At 42.4% G+C, this 19,098-nt stretch overlaps 1 protein-coding gene across 1 annotated transcript in view; it reads left to right on the top strand.

Moving 5' to 3' along the window:
* The window catches only part of AGBL4 (AGBL carboxypeptidase 4), a gene marked incomplete at its 3' end in the record, with an annotated part of 860,906 nt that overhangs the window by 203,277 nt on the left and 638,531 nt on the right, over positions 1–19,098 (top strand). Inside the window, exon 4 of the mRNA XM_082053132.1 lies at positions 1,063–1,157. Within this exon, the coding sequence (XP_081909258.1) occupies positions 1,063–1,157 (95 nt within the window). The remainder of the gene's footprint in view (positions 1–1,062; positions 1,158–19,098) is intronic.

Here is a 19,098-nt window from a genome sequence, read left to right on the forward strand (position 1 = left end):
TGTGAAAGCTTAATTGATCTTATTGCTTTAGTCAAAATTGTTTGATTTCCTACAGTGGCCATTTAATTCCCAGCATTATATCAAAATTTGTTTAATCTTCATATTTCAGTTTTTCTGTGTGCACTAATGCTGGGTATCAAGAGTATGAGAAACCAGTTGTACTGGGTTTAACATCTGAAAAGTAAATGTACTGCAGGAGCTGAGCTGGATCCAAGCTCAGCTTTCCCAACAGAAACAGCAAGAGTAATTTTACACGAAACGACAGAGCAGACAGATGGTAAAGGAAGAAGGTTGTCTCTCTTTTATCTTTTCTTCCCCCAGCACGAATTTACTTCCAGCATCCATCCATTGCCAGTAAAGGTCTCGATTTTGCTCTTTCTTTGAACTTTTAAATATCAACTACAGTTTTCCCAAAGTTATTAATGTAAACCAAGATCTGAGTTGGACTCTTTGTCATATTCAAACCATTGATGGCTATGTGCACTTTCTACTGCGTAGGTATCCTGTACAGTTTTTGCAGTGGAAAATTCTTCCCCTTGCCAAGGGAATTGAAGAAAAATATCCCTTCCTTTGGGGAAAGAAAATGAGAAATCTTTAGGATATTTCCACTGCTGTGTGAGGCCTCAGCAGGTAGAAAGAAGCTGCTAAACCGTTTTGAGAGATGGAGCAGCTGGCAGGTTTTCAGAACGGCCACCCTGTCTCGCCGTTGTCACCAGCCGCTCTGGCACCCCCGCGGCAGCCGGGGCTCGCTCCTCTGGTCCAGCCTCAGTGGCCGTTTGTTTGGAGGGCTGGGATACCTGCTGAAAATCAGCATGCTCACTGCAAAAGATGCATTCCATGGATATGACTGCAGCGTAAAGCAACGGGCAGTATTAAAATACTAAGAACAGACAGAGTATGCATTATTTGAGATCTATGGAGAGTAACAATAATTCATAAGATATGGATTATTGCATATATTTTCTTTGTATATTTTTATGCAGCTGGGATATGCAATACACGTATAAACTCTTTCTATAGCTGACCTCTTTTCTTTGACTTTTTTTTGTTTTGTTTTTGCAGAGAGTAATTTTCAATGTTGTCAACTTCAGCAAAACAAAGAGCCTCTATAGGGATGGGATGGCTCCAATGGTGAAATCCACTAGCAGACCAAAGTGGTAAGTTGTCCTTTCAAAGACTTGCTAAATGAGATAAATTGGCGCTTTGTTGTAGCGAAGGCCTCGTGGCTCAGGTGCAGCTTTAGGTGCAGGAGCAGTGTTGTGAGGAGCAGTTCTGTTCTGGAGCAGATGGACAGTATGAGCTCTGCGGCGCCTTCCAGCCTTGCTGCGATGGCGTGGTGTTGTGCCTTGTTTCCATTAGCACGGCTGATGTGATGTTCATTCAAGCAAACAGAACAATTCAGGGCTTGGGCCAAATTATTTTTCAGTGACGTCCTCACCATCCAGCTGTTCACACGGTCCCTGGCCCAGGTTTGGCCCGTGTCAGCTCGCAGCCTCCCAAACAAAGCCCTCGAACAACATGGGAGCTGGGCTTGGCCTGGGCTGGTTTTGAGCGGCTGTTTGGGTTTGTTCTCCCTGTTTCGGGGTGATTGGAGTTTAGTCCAAGAATGTGAGCTCTGCCGTGGGAATTGACCTCGTCAACAAGCAGTGTCACGTGTGCTTTTTCTGAGGCAGAAGGCGGCCAAGTAACCTGGTTGTAAGCTACATAATATATACAACACAGAAAGGCGTGTACATAGGAAACACATGAATACCCATATAGATGGTACATTTTCTCAAAGCTAATGTAATGAAACGTCTACTATGAATAATAATATGTAAATCTAATGTGTCCTAATGCATGCAAGACTCCCAAGAATTATATCATCTGCTTTTAGCTAGGAGACTTGTTTGAATATGGATAGTGAGTTTAGACCATGAGTGTACAGTAATGTATTCTTGTAATCCTTTACAGCTGCTACTTTTTATTGGTTAATTAATAATACACATCGTCAATCTCCACATTATCTGAGTCTTTCCTAAATACTTCACCTGCCACAAAGTCTGGACCTACAAGAAGTTAACTTTTGATGGTCATAAGGTCATTGTCGTTGTAAGGCTTCCCCTTCCTATGGCCAACAGAGTGGTGGCTTGTTTCAGTCTGGATGGTGAGGTCATACGGACAGAAGAGCTGTCTCGCAGTACAGTTAGTAGATGGAGTCAATTCCAGCTCAATAGGAGCATGTAATAACATTGAAAATTAATTAAAAAGATCCATGGTGTTCAGTTGTTTTGCAGCACAACCTATGTTAATTGTGTTTACTATTTAAGTTCAGAAAAATCTTCTGGGGCATTTCAGGGCCATATTTATCAAACATACTTTAATCATCTTTCAAAGCCTTTTCTCACTGGGTTCTGGTATTTGCAGCTAAGTATATTGTGTGTTAAGCTTATCTATAAATCAGATATTGCTTTCATACAAATTTTATGCCTTGCTTTGGTTTCAAATTAAAGTGTAAATCTTACAAAACAATGCAAAATGGGCTTTTTTTTCTTGGAACATATAGGCTCCTTCACTATTTTAAAAACAGATTTCTCTGCTGTTTCCCCAGAGCTCTATTCATTTGTGTGGTTTATATTTTAGGGGGTGCATTTTGCCCCATGGCGGTGCAGGATGGATAACCCTGCCCGAAGGCAGGCACAGGGCGGGCAGCAGGTGCTGAGCAGTTTCCTCACACAGGGCAGCTCCCACACTTTCAGCCTGTTTCAGAAATTCCAGCTGCATTTCTTTTTTCTTTAAAAATATCATTATTCTATTAGGGTATTTTTTTTTCTCATAGTCTGTGCGTGAAATCATCTCGCTGTACTTTGGAGGTGCACATTAATTCATACTGTTATCAGGGACTTTAGTGATATTGGGACCTACTCAGTCTAATTTTCTGTCGTGATGTCAGATAAATTCTGATTAAAATGGTATCTGTTTTCCCCATACATGGTCGTGGATTTACTGAGCATTCATTCCCAGAGGGACAAAGCCAAAGAAAAGAAAGAACCAACATGCGTTGGTTTTGGATGCTTTCTATCAGAGCTGTCTTCCATTTGGATTATGCCTTCTGCAGTTACCTCTGTATCAGTTTCCATGGCATTCTAGTGAGACCTGTAAACACAATTGTCTCTTTCTCAGTTTGCTGGAGTAGGATTTCCTAGTCCTCGCACTTGCTAGTGCAGCGTACGGGTAGCTGTGGTCCTTGAACACGAACCGGGCAGTATCCAGGTGCGCTGGTTTCATCCTGTGGATGCTTTGTGTGGATTGCCCGGTAAGCAATACTGAACCATTCAGTGCTGCAAAGTGCTGAGGTTTGTACGAGGGCACGCAGGCTTCAGAACTGTGGAAGAAGACTATTGGAATGCTCCACCTTATATTAAGATTTAAGTCAGCATAGCAGGGTGTAAGAGTGGATATTATATAATTAAATTAGAAATTATATATTAACTACAAAAAGTTGAAGAAACACACAAGATTTTAAAATCAAGTAGAAAGGAAGATTACAGAAGCCGTGGTTTGCAGATATTTTGTAACAGAGCTTAGTTCTTCATCTCTGAACAATTCTGCCCTAAACATTTGAGGAACCCCTCATTGTTGTGCCTGCACGTAGAAGCATGTGATCCATACCGAAATTCTCCCACCTTGCCCTGGCCAGGCTGACAGGAGTGATGCTGTGCAACACAGAACCATCACTCTCCCCTTTTTATACAATCAGGTTTGAGTTTTTAGGTGCTAAAGTATGTATTCTCCTTTGTGCATTTGAGAGATTTAGGTACATTGCTCCTCTTAATAACAGATATTCAAGCCTGAGTTATGCTCTTTTGATTTAAATAAGAAAGGGCTCACTGCGTTCAGGGCAGAATTTGACCATACTGCTCACAAAGTCCCGCGTATCAAAAGCAGATTTGCCTCCAGAGACTGTGAATCTCAGTGTTTGTTTTGAATGTGGTTAAGTGAACATGGCTCCGAGCTTCGAAACGTTTTGTAGGTTTGCTTCTTGACTCTGGAACAAATCACTGCCAAGTGCTCTTGAAGTAGATAGTGTGTCAAACACAGATCAACGTTTTTGACCTGGATTCTCTTGCCCTGTGGGGTAAGATCTTTAAATGCAGGCAGCATCAAGGTTCAGCTCAGAGCCACTGATGTAAATGGAGTATATCACTGTCATCAAAGCATTCCGTGTGGACACAGATGTTCTGGTGTTGACATATTCTTCTCTTTTGAAGTAAGGCCAAACATTTCCAGTAATAAGCTACTTAACAAGAGGAAGCAGTATGCTGAAGGATGAGGTAAAAACAGATTTCATGGTAAAGAAAAAGAGTATTTATTAAAAAGGAAAAAGGAGAAAAATAAATTCTGATTAAAATGATATCTGTTTTCCCCATACACGGTCATGGATTTACTGAGCATTCATTCCCAGAGGGACAAAGCCAACGAAAAGAAAGGACCAAGCAGGTTAAGTTCTGAGTCTTTCTACCTTTTTTTTGGGCTGTGCTGTGTTTACAGTAAATAGAACGGGTTGTGTCGGTTGCATCCCTCAAATTCCACTGCAACGCATCGCACCTCATGTGTAGAAATGCAGCGTTGTGTCACACCATGTTACACCAGTGGCTTTCCACAGCAAACGGGACAAGATTTCCTTTCAAGACGGTGGAATGGGCTGCATCTGATCACTTGACATTTGCGCTTAAAATTGGCTGGTTGTTCACAAGTATTACAGCGAGACTTTACAGAACTTTTCTCTTGATAATGACTACAAAAAATCTAAAATCTCAATTAATATCATGGAGACCTGTTCTGTTTTTTACCTGGGTCTTTTTGCTTTGTCTGTTTTGTGGAGGTGAGGAATCTGAAGAGAGATGGATTTGAGGAAATGAAGTATTTGCCATACTGATACTGTTTCTACTATATTCTAATTTTTCTTTGCATTTAAGTGCATCCTAATTTTGTTGCAGTTTCTTAATAATGGTTTCACACTAAAAGCTTTGTCCTTGGAAGGTGTTAGTAAAGCCCGCCATGTGGGCATCGCACTGGAAGACCATTAAATTATATATACCATGCTATTATATTGATTGCATGAAGTTTTACAAGTTTCTCAAAGTGAAATAGAAGAGTGAGTTGTTCGAGAGGCAGCAGATTTTCCAAATGATGAAGTGAGCAAATATTCCCTTTGGGCAGAGAACAGCTATAACTCCTGATTATTCAGTGTGAGCATTGCCTCATTGGGGACATTAGTTTTTCAGATTGTGCTAATCTTTTAAAAGTAACAACTGGCCACTCATCACCTTAGGTATTTCAGCAAGATCATGTGCAAAACTCTAATTAGTATTTATAGAACAGCAACTCCTCCCAGTAGAGTAGTAGCGGTAGCTGGCAAATATCTGGTTGACACCTGTTAAGTCTTTAGACATCCATTGTATTTTATTCTGCATTTCAAATGAGCGGAGAGCAGTAGGTGAAGTCTCTCTAATTAAGGGATAAAGGATAATAAATAACATGGTTCTTGAGTGGATGGACACAAGGTTAAAGGCTGTTCTGCAGTTGTGACGCTGTATTTGAGGAATAGTTTGTTTGTAAGTAATAAAGCTAGCTAAAATATTATGGGGCCTTTAGCCTATGAGGGAGGATTTATGTCTAGATTTATATGTGGGTTTTTATAATGTCAGCTTTCAAACTGCTTCTTGGCAAAGCAGCTCCTCTTTCCCCGTCTTTTATCTCACTCGGCATTGATGGCTTTTAACTGGAGAGCTGCCTTCCCAGCCAGCGCTGCGCCGGCTCTGTTGCTATAACATCTACTCTTAAACACTCACAACACATCGCTTCTGAAGCGCTTTTCTTTCCCAGTAAACCTGGGAGCACAGAAAAACTTCTAGGTAATTAATTCAAATTGGAATCTATATGTATCTTGGTAAATATTGTCACGATGAGGAATTTTGGTAGACACCGAGAAAAGCAATGCAAGTCTTATGAACAATACTCCCATATGTTCCATTCATCAGAAGGGGACAAGACTGAGAAAATCTGAATTTTGAGTAGCTAAAATGTGTTGATTCTTGCCAAGTTTCTTTAACATTTGTGTCTACAATGCAGTGTTACAATCGCTACCATGTCTACCAGGCTGCATTATACATTCAGAGACTTTCAGCAGCATTTTTAGTATGTATTTATATATCTTTAGCCATAAGATAAGCTGTTTATGAAATGAGCTGTCACTTGTGGTGAAACAGTTTGAGAATAGAGCACTAAATATATATATAACTTGCTAATCTGATAGACTAGAATTGCTTACTGTAAAATATATAGCTGGCTAGGGTTGGTGATAACATCACCTGAATTTAGGTAAAGCAGGTGAACAATCTGTTACCACTACCTGATTCCTTCCTTGGCCTATTTTGCAACTTTGGCTACTGTCTGAAACGTGTTCCTTTGCCAGTTTTATAATGCAGCGTGTGCTTGTTCTTGCTTTCCGAGGGAACGGTGAGACTGCCTGTGGGGGTTCAGCAGTGTTTCCCGTGGCAGGGTGTGTGATGGGGTCCAGCAGTGTTTCCCGTGGCAGGGTGTGTGATGGGGTCCAGCAGTGTTTCCCGTGGCAGGGTGTGTGATGGGGTTCAGCAGTGTTTCCCGTGGCAGGGTGTGTGATGGGGTCCAGCAGTGTTTCCCGTGGCAGGGTGTGTGATGGGGTTCAGCAGTGTTTCCCGTGGCAGGGCGTGTGATGGGGTCCAGCAGTGTTTCCCGTGGCAGGGTGTGTGATGGGGTTCAGCAGTGTTTCCCGTGGCAGGGTGTGTGATGGGGTTCAGCAGTGTTTCCTGTGGCAGGGTGTGTGATGGGGTCCAGCAGTGTTTCCCGTGGCAGGGTGTGTGATGGGGTTCAGCAGTGTTCCCGTGGCAGGGTGTGTGATGGGGTTCAGCAGTGTTTCCCGTGGCAGGGTGTGTGATGGGGTCCAGCAGTGTTTCCTGTGGCAGGGCGTGTGATGGGGTTCAGCAGTGTTTCCCGTGGCAGGGTGTGTGATGGGGTTCAGCAGTGTTTCCCGTGGCAGGGTGTGTGATGGGGTCCAGCAGTGTTTCCCGTGGCAGGGTGTGTGATGGGGTCCAGCAGTGTTTCCCGTGGCAGGGTGTGTGATGCTGGAGCCTTTGCCAGGCGCGGATCTGCTCCCTGGTGCCGGCACCGCCCTGCACAGGACCCGCGCTGAGAGCAAAGCTCCATGGAAGAGAACGGGGATTGAGTGTCGGTCTGGCTCCACCCGGCTCCAGAGCCGGCGGCGGGTCCAACGGGAGCAGCAGGAGGGCGCTGGGAACAAGTGGCTGGAGCAGGGGCGAGGGGATGAGAACAGCTGCTGGGAAAGCGCCTGGAGAACTGATTGTGGAACCACGGCCTCCATTGCAGCGACTCGGAGCATTTTATTTGGAGAAAATAGGGGAAAAGACATTGCAGTATTGACCTTTTAAAATCCCAGGTTGAGTGATAAGCAGGAGTAGTTTTGTCTTGATCTTGCTGTAGCTCTTTGGGAGAAAATACGATGCTTTTAGACAGTTTTCCATGCATGTGAAAGTAAAATAGCTGCCTCTGAAGTCAATCCCTGGGTAAATTAATGTTTGTGTGAATCCTGTGAAATAACAAAAGAAACAGACCTAACCACTCATCAAACCCATAAAAAAGCGCACTCCGATCCTCTCTCCCAGTCCAGCAAAGGTGGTTACTCCTGGGCTACATGTCACTCTTATCAGCAACAGCTTTTGTGCAAATAGAGGAGACGTTATATTCTTCTGCCACAAAGTATGAACCAGATCCCCAAATGTGTTTATTGTGCAAACTAAATGGGATTAGTTTGTGGCAAGAAAGAAAGTTACATTTGATTGACTGGATTCTTTACTGGAAATTTAAGGTGCATGGAATTATCTTGGGGAAAACTGATAACAGGGAAATTAAATTAATATAAAAAAGGCAAATTAATTTTAGGATTCAAAGAGAAAATAATGAAGAAGCTCCAAAGGACTGCTAAGCCATCCTTTAAAAACCCCGGCTGTTTTATATGTATGTATGTGTTTCCTCATCATTTATCTGACTGATCTATAAATCAATTTATTTAGATTACAGAAGAGTCAGAAGGCCCTGGCCAGGATCAAGGCTCATTGTGCTTAGTGCTGCGGAAACACGTAAACAGACCAAGTCCTTTTCCAAAGTGGTGAAAATTTTATGATTGATTTCGGTAAGAGCAAAGTTAGGCCAATACCCAGCACTTCTGAAAATTCCCTCCTTAAAGATTTATTCCTAGCAGTAACTGTTTAAAAAATGACATAACTGCTTACATAAGAGTCTAAATATTTGATAGCTATAGTATTTACATCTAAAACACCAGAGGCTATGTGCTTTAATACCTCAATCTGTTTCCCATATACTCTGTCAACACGAGTTCCCTGCATTGATTGAGGGCGCTCTGTGATCCCTAAGGTTGTATTCATGAAAGGTTACCCTTGGTACTACTTTATTCATGAAAGGTTTGAAGCACATAGGAAACAAATGGGTCTATTCCTGCTCGGTGCATTTTGTCATCTATAAATGCTGAATTACTGGGGTGCTGACGAGAAATTCCAAATCTTTAAAAAGTGCAGTTGCCTGAAAATCGTTCCCCCATCACCAGTGCAAATCACAATGAAATTTGCAGTCGGGAGGTTTTCTGGCAGTTTAAAACAACTGAATTGTAGGGTTTTCCCACTTTCGTCCATGGTATTGAGTTTAATGGCTGCAGAATAGGACCAGAGCTGTGCATTGCATCCCATCGTGAAACAGGTCATCGTCTCTTCTCAGGTGATGGGCATTTGGTGGAACTGATTGCATGAAAAGTGTTCACAGAACTGGGTTCCTAACCTTGGCAGGTTTAAAAAAAAGTATATATATAGGATTGAGGCTTTTTCCCCAAAATGAGTCTGTAAGTTAGATAAATATGGGCAGCACTGAAGTCAAAGCAGAGTCAAACTACCAAGAGGACATTGCAGCTTTTCATTGCAATTTTGTACTTTGAACTAATGGAGCGAAGCAGAATGAAAATCACCTCTGTTAAGAATGGCATTTATCAGCAGTTAAGTGCTTAGTGGTAAGAGCCCTACACAGACAAAGCTGAGTGTCACCAAGAAACGTACTTGAGAACGAGACTGTTAGCACAAGACTACACACAGAAGAGCCAAAAACTGCAATCAGGAAGTGCAACATCTCTTTAAGAATGTTTTAATGGTCTGAAGAGTGCTAGACAAGTTGAATTTAACAAGACGTAATAACCTATGACATAATATAATTGAGAATGCACCAGGACGCAGCAGTCAGGTTAAATTTTGGCTTTCCTTCACTTAGCCTTGCAACTTTAAACATCTTTCAACATATGATTTTAAAAATGCATAGTACTGTTTAAATTTACATATGACGCTGAAGCATAGGATGTGCAATGTATCAGAAATACAATTCTAAGTAAAGTTAGGGCTGAAATATACAGCCTAATATCTTCAAGTGTTTGTTTGAATCATTAACAACAACTTTTTCATTCGTTTTCCATGAAGAAACAATATATAGTGCAGAGGAAAAGATAACGGGAACTATGCGTTGTGAACTTGTGACCAAAGTGAGGTGGTTATCAGGCACCTGCCTTATATTTGAAGTGCCATGGTCAAAGCCCAAGCAATGAGTTCCATTTCTCTTTTAATAGAACATAAAATAAAAGACAGAAACATTCTGCTGCACTGTGGAAATGGGGAATTGTAGAGAAAATAAGCAGTAAATAAGTATGGCAGGTGCTAATGCAGGAACAGAACATTAAATAAAGGCTGCTGTATCTTGAACTTTGTCTCATGGGATCTGACAATTGCATATAAAACTCAAAATATAAACCCCTAATTTTTAGGCTGTGATTACTAGGGTTGTGAATTAACTTCTGTATGATATGTCACCAGTTTGAGAGACTTAAAATGTAATGATAATAGAGATAAGATCCTTCCTGTTTCTCCAGATGCTGAGGCAGTGGCTAAAATTTGTTTTTTCAACTGCTTCAGGTAGGATTATTGAATTCTAGCTGAAGTGAAACTTCATCTTCCCGGTTCGCTGTATTAAGTATCTCTGAGATTGAAAACCTAGCAAGAGCTCTCCCGGTGTGATTAGAAACCATCCCATGCTTTTTGGCAGCACACACTAATTGCAGCGTTCCCGTCTGGTCCTGCTCGGGCAGCACGAGGGTAACGGGCCGTTCCTACCTCTGCACAGTGACAGTGGGAAACCATGGACCATCAGTATAGGTGTGAGCAATGCAGCACCTTCCTCGCTGCTCTCAGACAGGATCCTCTCTGCCCCTTGGTAGGGCTGCTGGTGGAGATAAGGCTGGAGTTGATCTGCCCCGGGTCTCAGGACGGTGGGCAAGCAGGCTGAGGAATCTCTCCAGGACCAGTAATGGGGTCCCCAGGTGTGGGACTTATCCCCAGCACAGCTGTGCAGATGAGGTGCAGGTGTCCCTGCTCAGGACATGGTATTTGCTGCAGGTGTGCGGGCAGTTGAAAGAAAAGGCTGTTGTGGTTGTCTGTGTTTGACACGGCGGGTGAGAGGCTCTGGGGCGGTGAGCTCTGCGTGTGCGGGCAGGTAAGGGGCTTTTACAGCTCTCGAACCCCAGGAGCGTGTCAGCTATTTAACTGCTTTTATCTTCTAACAGCAAGGTGTGCATGGTGCTTGTTTAAAGTTATGACAAAGAATGCATAGAATATTTATTTTGGCTGGCCTGTTTTGTTTAAAGTGCAGGGGCTGTGGGGTGTGTGCTGAGGGGCTGTGATGGGCCTGCCCCCACCCCGGGAGCCCTCAGCGCTGCCTGCTCTGTTTGGCCTTATCTTGTGTATTTTTGCTGCCTCGTTCCCTCATTTTTACCGTTCTGTGCTCACGACCATTCCTTCTCAAAACTTCTAAGCTCAGGGAGAAAATGGTGGGTGCTGGTGCGGAGGGGGTTTGCGGGGGTGTCCTCTCCCTTCGGAGATGCCCACGGGTGTGTAAGTGTGGTGTGGGTGTTTGCTCGGGGCCATCTGCCCCCAGACAGTGTGACTGAGGGAACTGTGTTGTGAGAAGCACAGGAATGGAAAGAAAGTGTCCTATGGGCAGCTGAAGAGTTGGGTTTTCATTAGGGGTGAGCTGTAACGTTGTTAGGGAATTGCACTGGGTAGCTGCACTTGCTGTGAAATGATTTCAAATGGCAGAATTAGTGGCTTCCAAAATTGGGAGCTGCTATTGAGATTAAGGAATAAAATAGTGTTTGTGTTGGCTTTTTGTTTGGAGACTTCGCTGTTGTTTATGTTCTTTCAGGTACTGTTGTAAAAAGCCACTGTATTTATTCTGCGCAGAATTTTGCCAAACATTTTATTGGAAATGTGTGATACCCTTCAGCAAATTTGTAGGAAAGGCCATTGCAGCTCAAGATGAAAAGAGATTCAACTTAAAAGGGTAGATTCACCACAGAAAGAAACTGAGGTATATCCAAGTTAAAATAATTTAATATGCCTTTGAATGTTTGATAAAATAGTCTTCTAATATTTTTCTCAGTGTAGCTAAAAAGCACCGGTACCTCGTAGCTTTGAGACTGGCAGTGATATAATAATTTAGCTTTGATAAGGCAAAGAATTTTTCTCCATCTGGTTGGATGGTCTCACGGTTGTCTTTCCAACGTGATTCGGTCAGCGAAGGGGAGCTGTGCACGGCTGTTTGTGTGCAGGTGTTTTGTTAAACACGACTCCCCGGGCTCTCCTGAGGGGCTGTTGCTGTTCCGGGGGTGCTGGGGGGGGATAGTGGTGCAACCCCTGCTTGGGAAGCGGCGCGTTGGGCTGCGGGAAGCTGGGGAATGACCCAGCGGGCGGGTTTGCCTTCGGCAGCTCCGGGCTCAGACAGTCAGATGGGCGCAAAGAAACACGTTCAAAGTCACCGCGTGTTAACCCGTGCAGGCAGAAGTCTGATACTTGTTTTAAAAGGAGGAAAAAGGGGGAAATGCTGTTTGTGCACCTGGTGAAATGAAGGGGGAGTTGATTTAGGTGGGAATCTTAAAGACAGTTTTCTGTGTAAGTGAGAAAAAACAAAAGCTCTGTGTCTTGTGTCGTAGTGCTGTATGTCGCACTCCTTGAGCGTATGTGGCTATATTAACTGTTACATTTCTGTCTGAAATGCACATAGGCTTTACATCCAGTAAATTACATGCAATCTTGGCCTTTAATCATGTACTGAGAATGATCACCGGGAGGAAATTTGCACTGCTGTGCAGTTGCAAACTGAGCGTCTCGCTTGCAGCACAGAAACAAGGGGAGGAAAGTATGAGGCACTAGTTACACAGAAGAAAATATAAGCAGCTTTTCCTTTGAAAGTTTTTAACGGGTGTAACTCTGCTTTACTGCTGTTATGTCCATGGACAAGTACAGGCCTGGAAGTTTGTACATCAGTCTGAAAGGGAGCAGTAAACTGCAGGTCTGCTGGTGAAGAGGCAGGTGCAAAGGGCTGAGTGTCAGTGTTCAAGGTGTCTAAAGCAGCGTGTGGGAGTCAGAGTTGTTGTGCCTTTCTTTCGTTAGCTGTGGGATCTGAGAGCTCTCATCTCAGCGTTAATGTGAAGTGTCCCCCAGCCCAGTGCCGCGGGGCAGCGATGCAGCAGAGGTTGGCGTCTGCGAGCTGTGGGGCTGCGCTGTGACAAGAGCCTCGCAGAGCACTGGAAATGAACAGCGCTCTGCATTTGTCATTTCTAATACTCATCAACTGGTGCCTGTGTGTTGTGGAAGTACAGACACCACTAACCTAGATGAATCATACGTGTCTGGGGTGAGTGTGTATGTGTTTGTGTGGGGGATGCTCTTTCCGTTTGTTTACTTCTCCTTGTATTTTGGCAAAGAACTCCAAGTTTACATTAAGAGGCTGGGCTTCAAAAATATATCTGAATAGAGGAAATAGAAGAGTGGATAAAAATGGAGAGAAAATAGTAGCCTGGAGTGAAATGTGTGAGTAACTCTGTGCCTGAGACCTTTGGATACTGAAATTACACAAGGAAATGATTACATGTTGACTGCATGCTTTTCTTCTGCTCTTAGAGCGATACAAACCAGAATGTCTTCTATATAAAGTAACAGTGAACTTAACTATTACCAAGCATGGGAAATGGTATTTTAGCTCTTAAAACACTCGTATCTTGCTGCAGAATGGAGCGCAGCGTTTGCGTTCCCAGCACTGCCGCTGTGTGGCTTCCCCTGCAATCCTGTAGGTAAGGGGAGCCGTTCCCACCAGCCGCGCGGGACGGAGGCGGCCGCAGTGCAGGTTGCACGGGTGCTCCTCAAAACGCTTTCTCTTTTGTTGCAGTTTTAGGTTCAGTTTGCCTTTCTCGAATGAGGGATTTCATGCTTGTAAAGCTTCTGCCACTCTGTTGTTGGCAAAGCTCAGCATTCAATACCTTAATATTTACAATTGAAACTGAAGGTTTTTACCTTTTGTTTCCAAACTTGGTGCACCATTCGAGGTTCTAACCAAACTTGCTATTAGAGTTTCTTTTGAAGGTTTTGGTTATCTGGAGGTACAGTGCAATGAAATAAACATATACACCCACTGGCAGAATCTTGTGTTAACATAAAGGCTTTTCTAAGCTTTAATTTAACATGTAATTGATAATTGCTATTTCTGTTAAATCCATCAAAGTTGTGGATTAAGGTTTAGAAAACCTTCTGGGAAGTGGATCAGAGATACTTTATTGCAGCTGCACAAGTGGTGTTATATATTCACTGACAACACTTCAAGTACCACTAATATATTCTGCCTGACAGCATGAGACACATGAATGGTTAATGGTCACCAAAGCCTCAATAAAACCTATTTATTGCAATATATTTTTTAAGATTTACCTTTAGGTACAGATATTTGATATTGAGTTGTACTTCTGCAATCACTTCTGTACTCCCCTCTTTTGTTTGTGTCTAAGTGTTTTTGTTTTGTGTGGGTTTTTTTTGAAAAACAAAACACAAAACCAGGTGCAAACCCACCCACAGACACAAACCAACCCCCCAGTTCAAACAGAGTATCTTTTACTGTACTAGTAGTAAATGAGCCTCAAACCTTTAGAGTTCTGGAGCAGGGCCCCTTTGCCTCGCTCTCTGCATGGCTGTGCTGGGTATCTTCCATCTTAGTTTCCAACTAAACAGCTGTATTTTTGAAATGATAATCAATTAGTCATTTTTCCTATATTGCAATATATAAAACTGGAAAATGGTGAAATAGACATGTCTCAGATTTTTGTGGCATATCTGAATGTGGCTACATAGGCCAGAGTCAGAAAATCTAGGACCTTATAACATCTTTGACATTATTTGTCTTCTGCTCTCCCAGGACGTGTATACAGGTGCACACGGTTGCCTTGGGTGGTTAGAATGAGAGTCAGCTGTGGCAGGAGGGTCTTAAAAGTACCCAGAGACCTTCCCAGGTTTGGAAGTGTTGGGGTAACGGGGTTTTTGGGGACACAGAGTGGGAGAAGCCTGATTGACAGAATCCAGCCAGCTCAGCCAAGGTGCTTATAATGTTTCACTGTCTTCTGCTCTGAGTCCCGTATCAAGATAGAAATATAATGCTTAACTAGTGTTTATTAGCACATTTGACAGGAGGAGAGATAAAGGCACAGGATAGTAGTGTGTTGTTTTTTTTTTCCTCAAGGTCGTTGTCAGCATCAGTTTTGGAGCAAACTCAGAATTTTTTTCATTCTGTTTTGCTTCTCAGTTCAGTGGTCTGAAAGCAACAAAAATAAACTACCCGATTTATGGCATCACACTGGTACATTATTACCTTAAACTGGAATACATAGCCTGGCTGTGAGCAGGTACACGCAACATATTCACTTGTCTTGAACTCCTAGAGAAGGTTTGAAAGTTCGCAGGGCTTCGGAGTGCAAGACACCTTTTGCCTTGTTTCAGAAGCTCCTAGCAGGATTTAGTACATCTTTTTAGCTATAAAGGAATATTTATATTCGCTTATTTTAATCTGAGAGCTAGAATTTGCCTCTCAGAATATTTATATAGAAGTTATCTGCTGCTGGAAGTCACCCTTCTGTCAGCTCGGAATACTTGCATGACTTGTGTGTGTTTTGAAGCTGTCTAAAAATATACCCAGGCACTCCCCACAAAGCAACGGACAGGCGTCCCATAGGCTCTGGAGCAATTAGGCTGGGCGCTCCCTCCTAACTAACCCGTGTGCGGGGTCAGCGCAGCCCACGGGGGGCGGTCGCCGCGGCCCCGTGCTCGGGGGCTTGTGCCGCGCGCCTCCTGCAGAGTGCGGGGGCTCCTCTGCTCCAGCTGCCCCGAAACCTCACGGCACCTCAGGTTTCTCCTTCAGAACTTCTCCAGCTACGTTCGAATCACTCAAATGAAATTTCGTAACGCAAAGGTTTTCATTCCCTTTGTTGAAATGGCGCCCCTACGATGTGGCGTATTAAATATTTAACATAGTTTGCGGCAGATAAAAAGCAATTTTGTTTAATTTTTCCTAAATATTAATGCTATCATGCACCTTAATCCTTTCATTATAATAAAAATTTGTTCAAGCTCATTCTTATTAGACGTTTTCTAATTTATAAGGATATGGATGTTTTGCTCCTGATCCTAATAAGTAATGAGCCTAAAATGCCACTGTAAAGACAAGGGGTGAGAGCTGGGAGCCTTCCCTGGTACACAGGGAAGAATTACAGGCTGGAAAAACAGCTTCATTTCTTTCCCCAAGGACAGCAAAGACAACGCCTGTCTCCCACGTAACCCAGCTCCAAGTTTTGGGTCAGTTGTCAAGGAATGAGATGAAATACCTGCAAAACACTCAGTGAAACGACCTGGAAAACAATTTATAGAGAGGTTGCCATTCATTTCTGCATGAGGGCTATTCTGCCATCTGTATTTCTGAACTGCAGAAAAAATAAATAGGAAAAAAACCCTGGCTTGGAGTTTCAGCTTTTCTCTGCATCCTAGAACAAAAACGTAGTTGGTAATTATTTATAATGCTAATTAAAGACTTTTTCCTCCAGACACTCAGAGTCAATAAGGTTACTAGAGGCAGTAAGCCCTTGATACAATAGCAAACGTTTCCCATAACCCATCCAGCTCCATCCACAGAAAGCAGCAAGGTGCGCTGCACACATGAACAGTAGCAATGGAAAAGAAACACCTTCAAGGCGGTATTGTTTAGAATTTGAATATATTTAGGCAATATTATACTCAGTCCGAGTATATTGATGTGGCTCCACTAATTGCAGTAAAAGTACAGCTGGCAATAGGGGTGGGTCTGACCTGCTTTTCTGCTGGGTTTAATGGCTCTGGTTTGTTTTAAAAGTTCTTTGTCTACTGTTCCTCCTTTCTCTGCTCTAATTTACACACACAAACCCAGAAATTCACATGTGCTGTAAAACTATATCTTTGCTATAATGTAGCTTTTCTTTCCTCATGGAATTACTGTTTTTAATTTCCAATGTCCACAGCCCTTCTGTTGCACTGAAAAAATATGGCTAATTTGCCTTGTATACAAATAACTCTAGTTCAGTTGTGGTAGATGCACTTTTTAAAACCCAAAATAGTTTATTTTAAATACTAAGCTGATTAAAGTAGTCTTTGCATAATTCTTAGGCCTGCTGAATCCCCTGTTAGTTGATTTTCTAAGCCACTAAAACTCATCCACAGAATAATTATACAGATATTTCTGCCGAGAAAGCGGAGGATGAAGTTGCAATCGAAAGGCCTGAGTATAGCAGCTGTGGCGATTGGAATACAATAGGGCAGTTCTTGTTTTCATGTCAGTGTAACTCTGGAGACACCTTTGGCTTTAGCTGGAGTTATTTTAGATTTACGTTGCTATAAGATAGGCTACTTACCTTTGCTTCATTATGTTATAGATATGATGGTCTCAATCCAGTGAAGTGCTTGCTTAATCTTGAACGTGCGAGTAGTTTACTGAAGCCAAAGTTGAGCACAAATGTAAGTGCCTTGCTGGATATAGGCTTCTCCTCTTAAATGCCAGCAATGCACAGATAGTCATCAACTGTATATCCCACTTGCTTCTAATCCAAATAACTGTATCCCAAATATCCTCTGCCTAGATGAGTTCAGCACCCTGAAAAGCAGCTGGCAGAGGCCAATCTATAGGCAGGTAGAGATGGGATTGTAGGTGAAGTCAAACACTTCAAGAGTGGGAAAGCACTTTTCCTCTATAAAATGATTCGGAAGGTGCTGCTTCTGGAGAATCCTGATAGCGTGTGGGGAAACTCAGTTCTATTGCTTCCTTCACTGAAGAGCCAGAAGACCATACTCTGCTCTGGTCGCATACCTGCCCACGAATGTGGTTGGTACACCTGTAGCTTCTCTTTGGCTGTACCAACCTCTGAACACACTATTGGGCTCCTTCTTTGTGTCCTCAGAAAATACAGAGAGATTCTAGGCTTAATCTTATACACCAAAAAGCACTGATATTACTCTTAAAAGTTGCCATGTATCTTCGGCTAAGATAATAAACTGATATAGTCTTCTGCAATTGTCAAAGTGACAGTTCTTAAATCCTGTGGTCCTAAGTAGCAAAGCTCAAGCTGACAGAAGACAGTTTCTCATCAGGGTTGGTGGTTATGATCTCTACTGGAGCAGATTAGAAGAGTGAGAAATCTTACTGTCCTCTGTAAGGAAACGGAGAACTCCTGTCAGCAGATCTGATGGAAACCAGAATAACTAAAGCTGGAGAAAGAGCAGAAGGAAGAGATTTGTAGTAGGAGAAGAAAATGTCCTAACAAATCAGTCCTAACAGGAGCGTGATGCAAACCAGAACACCTGTGTGTGTGAATTTGCATATTCTATAGGATCCACAGCAGTCTCTCATGATGGACAGCCAAATCCTCTCTGAAATCAATCCTAGTTCTGAATAAAAGGACATCTACTATGCTAGCTCAGTGACAAAGCTGTGTGGTTTTGCCTGTAAATGTAGCAGATGATAAGCCATGATCATTAGCTTACAAATTAAAAGGGGTTGAATTCAAGTAAAACCTGCAAATGGTCCTGTGGGCTGCGTTTGAAGAAGTCTTCTACCATTTTGTACATCAAAGCTCAATCTACATCTCTCTGAAATCAATGGATGTTTCGGCCAACATTTCAATGCGTGCTAAATTCCCCAAATGAGGGCTGCAATATAGATGCTCTTTCTTTTGCAGTGCTTATAATATTCTAGAATATCTTTAAACAAGAAAGAATGGAAAGACCATGTTCTGTGTAGCCCACAGCAAAGCCAGACAAGTGAACAGAAATACATCCTAGTAACAGAATAGTGAAACTGGAGATTAGAGCCTAAAAGTGAAATCAAGTTGGGTGGGTTTTTTTTCAATGGTCTAATTAATTATAGTATATTATTCTTTTTGGCATTAACAGATTAACCTGTGTACAAGAGATTGAATCTGGTAAATCTCAGTGGCTTCCCAACTGTCAGAATGTACCTGGCAAGCTTAAAGGAGAAAAATAGCAGTAAAGGGGAAGAAATAAGTTGGCATTAATGTTACATGCCCACACACTAACTCAACTTAAAGTATATATGGAAATTTAGGCCTGAAATATCATTAGAGAATGGAGATTTTTTTTTTTCCAAATAAAAAAGGATCTTTAAGTTTCTGAAAATTTACAAAATATGACTTTACTCTGCGTGTCATGGAAACATTAACTTTCCAGATGTTTCAGTGGTATGGGTGAAGTCTCGCGCATGCTTCACAAACATCGGGTTTAAAGGCATTTTTCTTGAGTGTGTGAAGATCTCCTGAGTCACAGGGAAATAGGTGGTTACAAACCCCACAGCTCTGTGCATGGAAATATTGAAGTTCTGTTTTACGTATTACTCGGCATATCAAAGCCTTTGCAATAGTAATTGTATTGTCAATCATTTAGTGTCCCATTGCTACAGAAATAATAGCTTAAAATCTAGCCATTATTTTTTTCAATGGATATGAAATTGAGTTTTATAATGAGAAAATAATACAAATGATTCCCCCCAAAATTAGACAGTGTATATTGCATGACAAAATTACCATAAGCAGCAGTTAAA

This window comes from Streptopelia decaocto, assembly GCF_964273445.1.
Source record: "Streptopelia decaocto genome assembly, chromosome: 5".
Taxonomy (NCBI): domain Eukaryota; kingdom Metazoa; phylum Chordata; class Aves; order Columbiformes; family Columbidae; genus Streptopelia; species Streptopelia decaocto.